Raw genomic sequence first — 15,052 nt, forward strand, 5'->3', positions numbered from 1 at the left:
CTGCTGCCCGCCGAGGTGAGACCGCGGCTCGGGGGCCGTCCGGGCGGGGCGCAGCTCGAGCGCCGCACCTGCCCCCGCGGAGAGGCCCGCGGCCGGCGGGCAGGTGTGCGGGCGGCTCGGGCTTTGTCCCGCCGGGGCAGCCCGCGGAGAGGCTGGGGAGCGACGCGGGGCGGGCCGGCGCTCACCTGGGGCCGGCGGCGGCCTCTCGGCGGGGTCCGAGCCCCGCCCGGCATCGCGCTGAGCGGCGGCCGCCCGCCGGCACCGGCGGGGATGCGGAGGAGGCGGGAGCCGGCGGAGCGCGCTGCGGGCGTTCGCCTCTCCTCGCCGGCTGCTGCGTTACGGGCGGCGGGGAGACGGCTGCCGTCCTTTCGCTTGGTATCGCAGCCCGCTCCGGTCGCGAGCCCGCTGCTTAACCAGCGATGTCGTTCGCTCTTCTCCCATGCCGGCGGTGCGCGTCGCCCGCTGGGCCGTGGCTTTCAGCGGTGATTTGGGGGTATTCCGCCGACAAATGGTGCCGGGGCACGGAAGGAGGAGACCTGGCGGCGTCGGGCTGCGGGTCGGTCAGAGGCCTCCCTCAGCACGGTGCTGTGCTTCAGGCCTCCTCCCTCGGTGCCGGAGCGCGCACGGACCTCTCTTCCAACAGCACCTTTTGGTGATGTGAGTCGTGGTCCCTTGCCAGGCCCATCGCGGCTTGGCACAGACCTTTGCCCCACACTCTTCCCGGCTGATGACTTTCTAGCGTTGGCACAGTGACCGCTGCAAGCTCTGATGTTTCAGGGATCACTGAACTTTTGCTTCCAGAAATGTTGGCTGGGCTGCTTTGCCGCAACAGCTTCTTCTACAGAAGCGTGAGCATGTTGGGTACGGACCAGAGTGCTTGGTAATGTGTGGTGACAGTTCCCCCCGGCTTATATTTCAGTCCCACCCTGACAGTCACAGAACAAGATGATACCACTGCTCTATTATAGGTATTTTTTCACCAATCTCACATTGGTACCAGTTCAGGATTACAGACGGTGTGTATCCTAAATCATTGCTTCCTCCTTGTGTTTCATTCAGCTCGAGCATCTTGCTCTGTAGTAGATGATGGAACACTGTAGTTCTATCTCTGATTTGCTGTTGCACCAAGCCTGGAAATCCTGCTGTGGTCTGACAGTGCTGAAGATGACAGGTTTTAACATCCTTGGTTATGATGTTAGGCATGTACCTGTGAACATGAAGGCTCGTGCCAGGAGTCTTCTTTCCAGACCTGCCCTCTTGGTGCTGGTCAGCACCTTAGGAAGTTTTCATCCTCAGGAGCAACTGCTTGGTCTCCTGAGGGAGATGGGAGGAAAGTCCCTTAAGGCTTGGAACTAAGTCCTTGCTGATGGCATGGTTGTGAAAAATCACTCACCTGTTTGAAATACCTTAATTTCAATCTGGCACTTGTAGCTGGGAGAGGGGTGGCTTGTGTGGAAAAAATGCATGTTAGACTTATATAATCCATTAATGCTGACAATAAGGGGTGCAGAACAAAACTTTGGAGAGAATGATTGCTCGATGCATGGTTGGTTTTGCTGCCCATTCCATCCAAGTGCTGCTCATGTGGCTTTGTTCTCTGAAAGTCAGGATGGCATCTAATACGAATAGTCTTTCTCCATGTGGTTGGGTTCTTGGCACAGCTTGAGACAGATGTGTGAGTTGGCTGATGTCATTCATGGTGTGCTGTTTGTGCAGGTGTGGGGACGTGGCCTGGGGCTACCTGGGGAGTTACCCAGCTGATGGCTGAGGAAGGCAGCAGCTGGTGGGACCGTCAGGCACGTGCCATGAGCAGGCTTCACGCGTTGCCACTGAGAACTTCCTCCTTGTCTACAGCCTCCCTGCCAGCCCACGAGAGGAAAGGCAGCGAGTCGGATGGCTCAGCTGGATCTGGCCTCCACGTTTCCTCAGATGACAGCGGTGGGTTGATAAGAGGACAGCACTCCTAACACAGACAGCATTGTCGGCCCAACGCACGCGAGGGCCAGGAAACGTCCCGCGCTGTGGAATGGCTGTGTCACAGCGGTTCCTTGGTGGTGTGACAGGCATATGATCTTTCTGTGGTGTCTTATACTCCAGGATAAGCATCTTCCCTATTTTTTTCTTTCTTAAAAAGTTACAAAGTAATGGTCAAGGTTGGAATTTCTTAAAACTAAAAGCAAAAGAAAGGTATCTTGCTTTTGCTTTTGTGGGAGCTAGTGATTTGAAAATGGTCCTGTTAGTGATATGGCAACATAACATTCATTGCTCAAAAGTAGTAGACTTTTAAGCTCCAGCATTTTTGTTTTTTGTTTGGGATTATAAATACCTTTTATGCAGGCCTCATCGGCCTGTTCTTACAGCATATTCCCTGCACAGATACTCTCAGTGATGCTGCATGAGACCATTGCATAGGACTATGATTTAATTGCTGATCTAAATTTCCAGCTGAGGGATTTAAATGAAGCACCACGGTGTTAAAATGTGCACTTGCTATGCATGTGTTGCACATCAGCATTTCTTTCTGCTGTATATTGGTTGTTGTTAATCAACCTTGTTGATTCTTCTCCTACATAGAAATCTACCTTTTAGCTTCGTACAATTGTTCTAGGTAATCCTCATTGCATGAAAGAAAAACATGTTAAAAATAAGTGCTCTTTATGAAAATATTTAGCAAATGTTTTATCTATGCCCCATCCCTGGAGGCATTCAAGGCCAGGCTGGATGTGGCTCCGAGCAGCCTGGTCTGGTGGTTGGTGACCTGCACATAGCAGGGGGTTGAAACAGAAGATCATTGTGGTCCTTTTCAACCCAGGGCATTCTATGATTCTATGTTACCTATGGCTCATTTAGAGTAAAAGAGTAAAGCTTGAGAAGTGTAAGGCTGCCTACCTGCTGCTGTGGACAGACTCCCGAAGTAAAACCTTTAACTACCACCATTAGCATGCAGCTCTGGGCATCCCTGGTCTGGAGACCTGAGCATGTCCGGAGCCAGGCTGTGTAGAGCAGAATGAAAAGCTGTGGCTGTGAACTGTGCTCACTTGTGTCAGAGGAGCTCGGAAATGTACTTATCTGTCAGGACAAGTTGTTTTCTGTGGTGACTGATGGTTGATGCTGAAATGCACTTCCATTCTTGTACTATGCCACAGTATAGCTTTGTTTCAAGATCTTCTGTACATTCAGAACAAGAATAGACAGTGTGATCACCTTCCGTAGTACACAATAAAGGTGCTGTTTTCCACGTGGCTTGGATATACGCAGTGCCTGCATCTTGCAGCACACTCAATTGGATTCCAGTACTTGGATTTTAGTCTCCAGCCAGCCACACACAGCAAAATATCATCTTCTGCATATTTGAGATCTGAATTCAGGCCCACAGTGGAAATGTTGTCTGTGCAAACAGCCACGCTATTATTAGTACTTCCTCAATTATGTGAGCTACATGCCAGTCTTTGTTGAGGTTTTTCATGGCATGTAAATTTTTTTGGTTGGAGCTACTAAATATGAGAGAGAAAAATTGCTACTGTTTCAAATTTTTTGGTTGCTTACTGTGTAAGGCTGGATTTTACTAATCCATACCATTTTAATTTGTGCACCTCCATCTTCCTAGTAAAATTACAGTGTATGATAGGATGAGTATTTCGACAAAATTGGGAACCAGGAATTTTGATGTTTTTGGGCATGAAACCCATCTCAAATCTTTTTTTTTTTTTCCCTTGCTTCCTTGCTTATTTAAAAGAAAATTCTTTCTGTGAGCAAAGCCATTGAAACAGCCAGTTGCTGCACAGCTGGTTGCTAGCCTGATGTGACTGCTTTTTGTCAGACTCCAAAATTTGAATCTAAATAGTACCCTGAACATCATTGAAGGTCACTGCGAGGATAAGAGGAGCTAGCTGATTTTTCTTCAGCAGAAAGAGCCTACTGCTAGAGAAAGAGATGCCTTAAATAGAGCCATCAGTAGGAAATTAGATTTCAGCAGGAGATGACTGCAGAGGAGGACTTCAATTGTGATGGGATACAGCAAGTTAGTGTAGGTGAGCGTGTGCTAATGCAGAACGTTAGAAAGCTACGTGTGGGGAAGGAGACGATCAGGCATGTGCAGGAAGAGAAGGACAAAACAGATGCACTGCTCTGGAAAACTGCACCAAGGCTTTTCTCTGAGTGCTTCCCAGCTGTTTCCAAATGTATCTGCAGCTAACTAGGCTCCTATTAATCCAAAATTGCAGGAGAAAATCCAAGATCAAGTGGGAAAGGTCTTTCTGTAATCCAGCAAAGGACAGACACATACATGTGGTCGAAACACATGTATGTGTTGGATCAGTGAAGTCATGGCTCATTTAGTTATCTTCTGAGCTGCTGATGGCCGAAAAGTCAGGCAACACAAAACTGCAGCAGTTGCAGTCTGATGCTGTTGGTATTGGGAATCTCACTGAATGTTTTTATGGTTGTTTTCCTACTGCCACCAGTCAATTAGAAGAACCTGTAGTGATTAGAAACCTGTAGTGCAACTGTCACTCTTTTCCCACTGAGATACTCTGGGCCATGTGAGAAAGCCTCTGTCTCCACCTGCAGAAATTAGATACGTAACAGAAAGAAAAAGAAACTGTGCTTTCATCTGCACCTCAGAGTAGTGGAAATTGTAACTACAGCTAGATCTAGAAGTAGGAACCCCAGCTGGCACCTGCTGGTGTACCAGACCTGTGGGGACTGTAACTGGTCTTTGCTTAACCGTGCTCTGTCTGTGGGCAAGAAGACTAAAGCCTGCCTCTGGAATGAGCCCTGTGCTGGGGCACATCAAGAAGTTTCCCCCTTCCCTTTCTTTGTCTTCTTCTACCTCCCTTTTGTGTGCTTTTGTTTGATTTGCTTCTGCCTTTTCTAACTGACTCATATGGTTTTAGCCCAACTAAATGAGTAAAAGAAATGCCCAGAATGTCACTGATGAGTTCTCAGTGTACGCAATGTTTTGGTTGCATCTCTTAAAAAAATGTTGGGGTTTTCTGTTTTCTTTATTGGAAAGACTTTGTGGTCTTTTGGTTGATTGGTTTGGTTTTGTGGTGTGCAGGACAGTGCCGTCTGCATACCGTAGTACTGTTTTCTTCTTACTGTGTGCCATATGGGCCAGAGGCAGAGCATAGGGAATAATGTATGTGAAATTCCACCCCCGCTAAAGGTGAGAAACTTTTGCTTCTGGGCTTATAAAGTCATGAAGGAAAGACCTGACCTTTGGTCTGAAGCTTTATTGTAAGTTGTGGCCTGTTTATTGTAGCCTGGTAAACAGATGCAGTCTGTTAGCTCTCTTGTTTGAGAGAAGGTGGCATCTGGTCCTGCCTCTGTGTGTTGCTCTCACCTGAGCCTGAAAGTGCTGCAGCTCTGCTGCCTCTGCTCAGGCGAGGGATGAGATAGAGCTGTCTGAGAGCTTTTTCTTTTTCGGATTTTATAATTTGTATCTAAAACACAGATGATTCTGTGACGAGGTGCCTTCTCGGATTAATTATTTACTTCCTTTTGGCAATGTTCTCAGAGGTTGGTTTTGTTACCTGCCAGCCTGCAAAGAATTGCAAGTTGAGCCGAGCCTCATCAGGAGTGCTGCCTACAAAGGGGTTATTTGTGAAAGGCAGCTTTTGTGAAAAGTCAGCCCATTCCTGTTACTGGGGAACGTAGCTTGGAACATGTTCTGAGGGCTTCAAGTGTGTCTTCTGGTGCCTCTGCTCATATTGGTTCAGCGGGATTATTTTATGCTGCGTATCGAGATGAATCTTTCGTTGTTTTAGGACATGTTATTATGGGTGGGTGGTAAGACAGGGGATGATCCATACGTCTATGAAGAGCCCTGCTCAAGGTTATGCCAACACAGCTCTTACTTGTTTGCTGATGGTTTGTCTCTGCAGAGGGAGGTGGCTCTGGAGAGTGCTTCTCACAGGAATGTGGGTGACTTTTGTTTTTTCATTCCCCATTACTGTGCAGGTTAAGCTGAGCTCTCATTATTCCTCATGCGCTTTGATTCTGTTAGCTTAGAGCGTTTTAATACGTTTCCATGTTTATTTTCTTAGGTACACACACAAGCAGGTCACTACTGAGCACATCTATATCTGCATACCTGATTTTGAGTCTTCACTTTCAAATTATAATTTCTAAAGTCTCTGTCCCTGGAATCGTAGAATCATAGAATGGCCTGGATTGAAAAGGACCACAATGCTCATCCAGTTCCAACCCCCTGCTATGTGCAGGGTCGCCAACCAGCAGACCAGGCTGCCCAGAGCCTCATCCAGCCTGGCCTTGGATGCCTCCAGCGATGGGGCATCCACAGCGTCCTTGGGCAACCTGTTCCAGTGCCTCACCAGAGCCCAGCAAAGGGCAAGTGGGTGCCCAGGATCAGTTTGGGAATGCTCTGCTCTCCCTGTGCGACAGGAGGTTGCTACCAAGGTGACGGGACAGGGGGCTGGGGCCAAAGAAAGGTGCAGCTGGCTGTTGGGGCGCACCAGTCTATGTAAACAGCATTTGGTGTGCTGGCAGCCCTCTTGACATCAAGTCATAGCTTTGGCTGAGAAAGCACTGAGCTTTCTCTACCCTCTGCAGTGCAGGCGGAAGATGTGCATGTTGGTTTTGCCATAGCAGAGTGTAGCTGTGTGACTCAGCTTTGCACAGCACTGGGTGTGCCAAGGTTTCAGCACACTTTTGCACGTTAAACTGTGACGCTGTGAAGAAAACCAGCGTGAGGGGAAAAACACGGGTGCCTGTGGTAGGCATTACATCTACGTATGCGAAATTGTGTTGTGTCAGTAAGGAAGTTTAACGGCAACCTGGGTTTTCCTTCTCCTGTGATTGTGCTCAGTTGTTCTCGCTCGTACCGTGGGAGCTTTATGTACTTACAAATAATCAAAGAGGAAATAAAATGATGTTAAATCGGCAGGATCCTTTTAGGACATGAAATTTAGCTTTCTTTTATTATTTTTCTCCAGTGAGAACAAGCATAGGCATCCTCATGTTTTCTTGATGCCGCATGTATAATCATCCATCTATAACAGAATGTAGACATAGAGGATTATTGGCAGCATATGGCTTCTCTGATATGTGAATTACGTTTTCTAAATCCTGGTTTTCTTTCAGCCTCCTTGCAGGATCAGACACTTCCAGTAGTAGGCTTAGAGCTCCATACAAAATAACATAATTGCTTCGGGTCGTGATAGCAGTGCAATGTCTTTTTGCAAAGCAGACTGTACCTGATTAACTGAGTTTCCCTTTCTATAGATGTATAGTTTAATGCAGTTCTCCTCCCACGGTCCCTAATCTTCAACAAAACAAAAACCACCCAAACAAAAAAAAAGGCCTTTCTTTGGGGAAGTTCATCATCTTTATTTCAGTTTGCATAATTCTTTCTGAGGGGAATTCACCTCTGCAGTGTAGCTCTGCGCAGCTGGGCACCGGGGGGAAATAAGCAGCACAGTGCTGAGGTCAGGATCTAGCCTTTCTAGCTGCCATGCAGCAGGCACATGAGTTAGACTCAGATTGCAACGGATGTATCTGACCACTGGAGAAAGGAGACCGAGATCTGTTGCATGAGATAGACAACATGACTATCTGCAGAATCAAAATACTTTCCTCTTTCGGACTCTGCGGTTTGAATCGTAGAATCATAGCATCGCTAAGGTTGGGAAAGACCTCTAAGATCATCGAGTCCAACCATCCACCTATCAGCATCCAATTTCTGGAAATATTTCTGAGATGAAAAACAGGGAAGGTGTTTTTATTTAAATGCCTAATAGACAGGATGGTTATTTTTTTCTAATGAACTTTGAACCAGTTCTGAAATTCTCCTTTCAACAAACTGAAAGCGCGCTGTTAAATTGAATGTGTTCTTTTGAGTTATCAGTCATAAATTAATTGATCCATTCATATTGTCACGTCTGCATCAAAATATTACAAACTGTTTTGAAGTTCATGCAAAGCATTTGTACACACTGGTATTATGAATGTGTTAACTCGAGTTCCATTTTAAAACATGACTGTGGAGGAGGACAAGTGTAAGATCTGGAATTAGATCTGTTGGCTCTTTGTCCTTTCATCTCTGTGACAATACAGGTAATTGTATGCATTTAATAAATCTCAACAATACTTTCCTTTGTCTCTGTTAAAAAAATCCCTTTGTCTATGCCTTTTATCAAGGACTTCATTTGAAGATGTTAAAACTGGGGGGAGATATTTAGAAATAGAAAAGCTAGGCAGCCGACGTATAAAGAAAATTTGCTTTGAATCCATTTGCAAAAAGGCATCTTTTCCAGCTGAACAATTTCAGATGAAATATTGTTCTAAAGTGTTCAGCTATTCCTTTATAAGATTTTAATGGCCAGTGTCCTCCGGCGTCGCATCAGTGTGTTTGTATCTCGTCGTCTCTTTCTCCAGTTGTAATTGGCTTTTCATTACTGCTGGAAGGTAGCTGGTGTAAAATACGAATGTTTTAACACGGGGTATTTTTATGTGGATTTGAGACGATGTAATGAAGGCGTAATTGCTTCTGTGCCTTTATTGTGAGCACGTGCCTGATGCCTCTGCGGCGCTGCGAGTTCTGATCTCCGCTTTGTGCTCCAAGTGAAAGATCATCATTAAAGCAGCTACTAACAAGGTTCCGTATTCGTGAAATGAAAGCTTAAAAATGCTTGGGGGAAAAAAAAAAGAAGTAGTTATCGTTAACTAACTTTTTAATCATATAACCTGCTTCAAAAAATCTCCTCAACCAGGCCATGTATGCTGTTGATGATTATAGCACAGAATTAGTTTATTGTTTTCTGTACTAGGCAAACTTTCTTTTTCTTTCTTGCTTGCAATATTTCAGAAAGTACTGGCACTGCTAGTGAGAGTGTACGCGCTGAGCTCTAGCCAGCAGCAAATATTTGCAGGTGGATGCAATATCTGGAACCGCCTTAAGCGGTACTCATTTCCCACTACTACAAGACAGACCTATGGTATGTGGTTTAACTGGTATTTAACTATTGTCTTCTGACTCAGTCTTCATGCTTTTAAATGCTGAACTATTTCCTGGTTCTTTGGGAAAAGAATACGCTGCAGGATGAGTGAACAGAAGGCCAGAGATGGCAATTACTGACTACGGAGCAAGCTTTTCCTCTCTTCACCACTGCAATCTCCTGGTAAAATGCATCCTAGCTCTCCTTATGGTTGGGAATTCACTGCTAAAGTGCATATAGAATAGTTCTTTTCTAAATATCTAGAAGTTTGAGCAGCCTACAAAATTAAAATACATTTTAAGTGTCCCTTTCACTTGTGCTGTTTTGTTGGTTTTTTTTTTTTGTCTTGCAGGAAGGTACTGCTCTTTCATAGAATGAATCATGGAATCATAGAACAGCCTGGGTTAAAAGGACCACAATGATCATCCAGTTTCAACCCCCCTGCTATGTGCAGGGTCACCAACCACCAGACCAGGCTGCCCAGAGCCACATCCAGCCTGGCCTTGAATGCCTCCAGGGATGGAGCATCTACAACTTCCCTGGTGGAAGTTCTGAGTGATTCACAAAGCAGCCTCCCCTCCATCCTAGCAAACCCACTGCCCCTCGCTGTGCTGTTATGAGGCAGAAGGTCATTCCCCATGCTCTGTAAGGTTATGCTTAGATACGAAATTCTGTGCACTGCATTTATGGTTTGACCTGTGAGGTGTGTGCTGTGCTTATTGCTGTACCTGCACTTAGGACTGCTCAGGGCAGCTGACACAGCCACTACTTGTTTATTTTTCAGCTCCTTTTAAAGATAAGAAGAATAGTAAGTTGCAGTGTTCAATTCTGCCACAGACCAGTTGCTGCCAATGATGGGGTGATGCCCTGCACTCCTGTTTCTGCAAAGCTGGCTGCAGAAATGAAATCTGAGATTCTCTTGGAAAAGAAAAAAGGGATGTAGAGAAGAAACTGAGTATCTTACGTGCTGAGGTTCATTTAGAGTCATTTCTACGTGCAGTATTTGTTACTGCTGACTTCAGATGGCTTCATTTCAGCTGTGTTCATCTGAGATTTGCAGTAAAACCTGGTAAGCTGAACATTGTGTCTTCTTATATGAAACAACGTGGAAAAGATAAGAGAGAACCAAACTTCAGTTTTGAGCAATAGCCTGTTAATGTTTGATCTATGGAAACAAGACATTTGCTGCTCCCACTTCCCAGGGATGTTGTAGGACTTCTGAAATCCTGCTAGAGGTTTGTGAGTTAATGACTGAGATCTTCTGGGACTTGTGGTAGGGTGTGATGTCCACATTTGTCTGAGGGCAGAGGAGCTGCTCACCTGCCCTAGAGGGTAGACAGGATACTTCCAGACGATGCAACTTGTCATTGCAGGCTGCAAGGAAGTGAGAGATGATGTGGTGCCTTTCCTTCTGCCAGCTGAGCAAATTACCAGCATCTGAAATGGCTCTGATTTCCAGCTGTGCTCTGACGGTTTACCAAATTGAGTTTCACAGTCTCCCATGTGTGTGTGTCAAACTACCCAAGCTCTTGGGGCAGGTTCTCTGAGCCATGCCTTTGTAAACCGAGGCAAGGTTTCACATGATGTACTCTCCAGTTGCTGCTCATTGTATCTTCTCTTTGCACATTCCTCCCCCTGGTTGTGCTGGCTGTGTTTTGGAGGTTGTCGATGTTGTGTTCACAGGTAGTGCTAAAAGATCTCAGTGATGTTAGGACCTCTGGCAATAACTTCTTTAAAATATATATCTTTCTCAGCTGCTGGGTGCATGTAGGAAGTGAGCATAGTACCCCACTGCATCTGTCTCTGCCAGGGTTCACTTCTGCCATGAACTGTCACAAATGAGAGCTGAAGGAAAACAAAAATCTTTGCTTGCACAACTTCCTGCATCCTACGAATACAGTATTCCCTTTTGGTCATGAATGGGTTATAAATCGGACAAAAGCTGGGTTGTGGGGTCTCGTCCCATTCTTCTCCGAGTGAATTGGTTAATTCTTGTGGCTTTGTAGATAGGAGAGGCGTTTCTTGCAGCAGGCGCAGATGGGGAAGGCTTTCTAGTGCTGTGAGATAGACATTCACCTCTAGACACAGAGCAGCCTGTGGAAAACCACTTGATGCCCTGGAAAAGGGGATGGGAGTGTGACTGAGACAGTATAGGACCTTGGCAGGCGCTCAGTAGCCTGTGATGCTGAGTCTGTCTTGGAGCAAATCTGAGCTGTGAAACAGCTCCTCAGAGCAACAGGGACAGCAAGGGGAGCGGAGGAGCTGGGGAGCAAACTGCACCTGCAAGCCTGTCAGATCCTGTTGAGAAATGGGGGCAAAGCCAACACCCATTATACTGAAATGCTGGGAAAATCAATATGTTGGTGGCTGTCATCAGACTGCTCTGGCTGCAAATTGTGTGCATTGTACATAACAAACAAACCTGGTTGTGCCTTGGATGGCACGGCCAATGCTTCTCTTCGCTGAGGAAGAAAACCCACGGTTTGTTTACGGGTGTCCTGCAGCACAACAACCAGTCTGTGCTTTGTAGGAATTGGGTAATGTTTGCAAGTCTCTGGCTTGAGATGTTCCTATCCCTGTTTCAATGCATTGAAGGGAGCAAAATGAGAACCAGGTGTGGGCACAGCTGAGGATGCAAAAGGAAGTGTATGGGAAGCTAATTGAGTTTGGGCGTTAGCACTATTTCGACATGGCCATCTTGAAGAAACCAAGAACAGAGACAGAAGTTTCTGAAGAAGAGGAAGTAGGTTGCTGGGGGAGGATGATGAGTAAACACAGAGCGGCCACGAGGAGCAGGACTTCAGGAGCCTGCGTAAGTTAACAGTGTGCATCAGCTGTTGAAGCAGTGCCCAAGTATGTGCCGTTTCATTAGAGAGAGCTGAACCGTATTCATTTCTGAAATAAACTGTCCAGTCCTCCCCTTCTTTTTAATTAGTTCCTGTTGCGATGAGACATCCCTTCCTGAAATAAGAGAGAGGTAAAATTCAACCCCCACCCACAGCCCTTTGCGCTGTTGACAGCTGTGATAATATGACACTATTGCCTGTAATTTGGATACTTCTTAAAACTGGTAGGAAGCATTTCTAGGAAGCTAATGCTGAACTTGTAACCTCACGTAGCAGAACCCCACAAGTCGTGTGCTGCTTATTATAACATGCTGGTGGTGATCAGTAGCTGCTGGCAGTCAAAATCTCCCAGCAAAGAGTGGGGTAACCTTGCTTATTGTTGTGGCAATGCATATGTAGGCAGTCTGTTCTAAGATACCTGAATTTGTGTTGTTTTTAAGCATTCATCTAAACGTGAACACAATCTGCATTTAGGGAATGCTTCTGTGGCAGCAAAACCTGGCACAAAGGTTAGAGAAAGAATTCAAGCTGCCTATTTAGCTTTAATCGGTACCCTTCCAAAGGGTGGTGGCAGGGCACAGGGCTTACGCTACTCTCTTTCAGCCCCACTTCCCTGCCTTTGCTCAGTGCTAGCCCTCTCATCAGAGGGAATTGCTGGGGAAGCATCAGCCTGCCAGGATGCAATCTGTGATAAAGATGCAAGATATCTCTGTGCAGCTCCCCCAGTATGGCTTTGGCAAGAAGCAGGGCCCCTGCTTTGGTTTTAAAGCAGCTTTCAAACTGAGGTAAGCACCAGGCTGGTCCAGTTAAGAGATCTTTGCAGCTCAGTGGAAGCTTGGTGAAGCCAAGCCCTAATGGTGCCCCGCCACGTCCCAGAATTCAGATCCTTTCTCTTTAAATCCTGTTATCTGGGCCTGATAACCCTATTAAGGCTTAAAGGAAGTGGAATCTGGAGCCGTTATGTAAGATCTTTGGGTTTTCTTCATGCAGGTACAGATGGTCATGTAGCGGTAAGCTGGTTTCCAAACGAAACACTCATTTCCCCTATGTCTTCCTTGTGTCTTTCCAAGTGCAACGAGTGAGTCATGTTGATTGCAAATCCTTCCCCAGTGGCCTTCATCTTTTATGCTGTACCTTGTTAAAAATTGTTTTATTTTATAACAGTTTTATTTTAGTATTTTTGTCAAGATGAAACTTCACTATTACATCTTTTTAAAAAGGCTGTTCCTGAGAGTCAGTCCTGTTCTTTACACCTCTCTCTCTCTGTCCTCTCCTGCCCACACCTCAAATCAGGTTTGAGTTCTGTGGGTGGAGCGGGTTTTAGTGATGTGGAGGTGATGGATGGTTACGTGCCATGGTGAAGAGGTGGAAGGAGTGCTCGTGCTTGTGACAGAATAGTGTTGTTGCAGAGCTTGGATTGTAAGTGCATGTGGCGTATAGCTCAGCTTCTGTCCAGATTTTCTCTTGAGCTTGTCTTTATATTTTTTTTATATATATGGTTAAATTGGTGTTTATTTAACTTGCTGAGGAGGGTGATCTAATTGAAAGCAAAAATGGCTGTGAACCGTATGCCTTACTTTGCAGCCAGCTCTAATTAAATGTTTCTCCTCCCTGATTTGTTTCCTTCTTTGTGTCCGCTAGACTTTTTGTGTGAAATTCCCATTGTTGTTGTGATGCAGTTCTGTTTTATGATCTCAGAGTCCACTGTGTGCTGGTCAGAGAAGCCATAAAGCGTGACTACAAATGCATTCTTCAAATGGTAGGTTAAATATTACTTCAGCAATTCCTTCGGTCAGTATTTTAGAGTGATAATGGAGATCAACATTACTGAGCCCTCTGGGAATGTGTCTCTACGTAAGAGTAGAGAATGAAGCACTGGAGAACAGGGGGCTGTGACATACAGCTGGGGTGTGCTGAGTTTGTGCTGCTGTCTAATTGTAGGAGAACCCTACTCTTCTTTTATTGTTCTGCTTGAAAGTGATTTTTGGTACAATCAGTTCAAGGGTGTGTGTGTATATCTGTGTTATCATATATACATGTGTTTGATTGCCAAGAAATGAGCCCTTAGTGTGAAGTCATTCAGGTTAGTATGTAGTGTTATTTGGTAAGTGTTGACTGTTGTTTGAGAGAGGCTAAAGGAAAAGGAACTGTGTGCTGAGATAAGCTGTAGGAGAATTAGAAAAAAGAAGGGGGGGGAAAATAAGGAGACGTACTTGGCTTAAAACATGTCCAACCCTAAGGTGATGTTTTTCAGGCACTGGGATTTTCCTTTCTGAATTCAGATTATAAAGAAGTATTTTTTATTTGTTGGGTCTATGAAATAACAGAAAAGAACCATAATAATAATAATACATTTAACTGTTTCCAAAATACACATTTCAGTTGTTTTACTTGTCCTTTGTGCTTAAAGAGGAACCTTGTTATAACAGGTTTTAACTTCTACAGCTGATTAAGGAAAGATTAGTCTGACAAATAACTGAGTGATTAATTGCAGGGGGGAAAAAATGGTAAATTAAATGGAGAAGTGCTGGATTGCGTTCACGTTAAGCACTTTAGCAGGAATTTTGTTTGTGGAGAATGGCAGTGCTATTTCTCTGGGTCTTCTGTCTCTGCTCAGTGGACCTGGGTAGGAGATGTTCATGTACTCCCTGTCTACCCACATCTCTGCTTTTCCAGCCCCAGCTTTGCCAGTGCTGGTGTGTTTGCCCGGTCACTGGGGCTGCAAGCATAGGGAGGCTGCTGTTGGGTCTCAGTGGGCGGTGTGTTGGCTGAGCAAGGTGTTGTCTGCCTTCAAACTGCTCTCTGTGCCTTCTGGTTGTGCATCTGCTTTGCTATAACGTCATCTTTCTTTTGGGCTAGTTATGAGTTTGCTTCCGAATACGTACAAAAATACATAATGTTGCTTATTTAAAAATCTTTCTTTCCAGAAGGCCCGTGCCAAGCAGCAGTGTGCTGGGGAAGTCCACTTGTAACCAGAGGGAATTTGTTCTTAGCAGAATTGTTTGTGAGTGAGCAATGGAGATGGTGACCTACAGGGTTTATAAAATGTGGGAATCTGTCTGTCTGGCCAGAGCTATAAATAAATGAGGAAGGCTTTAGGAAGATTGTCAGTTTGATGCGCGTTATTTTGTTTCGGCAAGTCTCCTGTGCTTCACAGGCTCTGTTCTGTGTGTGCTGCTATTTATAAACGGGTGGAGGAAGAGTCTCTGGGAGGGGGTGATTCACAGACACAAAATAGGGCCATAAACA

The 15,052-nt window shown here is 45.5% G+C and overlaps 1 protein-coding gene across 2 annotated transcripts in view; it reads left to right on the top strand.

Moving 5' to 3' along the window:
• Window positions 1–1,746: 1,746 nt before the first annotated feature.
• PTPRJ (protein tyrosine phosphatase receptor type J) overlaps window positions 1,747–15,052 on the top strand; it is a 62,518-nt gene continuing 49,212 nt past the window's right edge. The window contains exon 1 of one of the 2 annotated variants that reach the window (XM_042813631.1): window positions 1,747–1,938. In XM_042813631.1, the coding sequence (XP_042669565.1) occupies window positions 1,894–1,938 (45 nt within the window). In that variant the 5' untranslated portion in view covers window positions 1,747–1,893. Of the gene's footprint in view, window positions 1,939–13,468; window positions 13,563–15,052 lie in introns of those variants that run through there. The other variant, XM_042813632.1, reaches the window with a different exon arrangement.

This window comes from Centrocercus urophasianus, unplaced genomic scaffold (genome assembly GCF_019232065.1).
Source record: "Centrocercus urophasianus isolate 14NV4802_14NV808 unplaced genomic scaffold, USGS_Curo_1.0 seq_14, whole genome shotgun sequence".
NCBI classification, from domain to species: domain Eukaryota; kingdom Metazoa; phylum Chordata; class Aves; order Galliformes; family Phasianidae; genus Centrocercus; species Centrocercus urophasianus.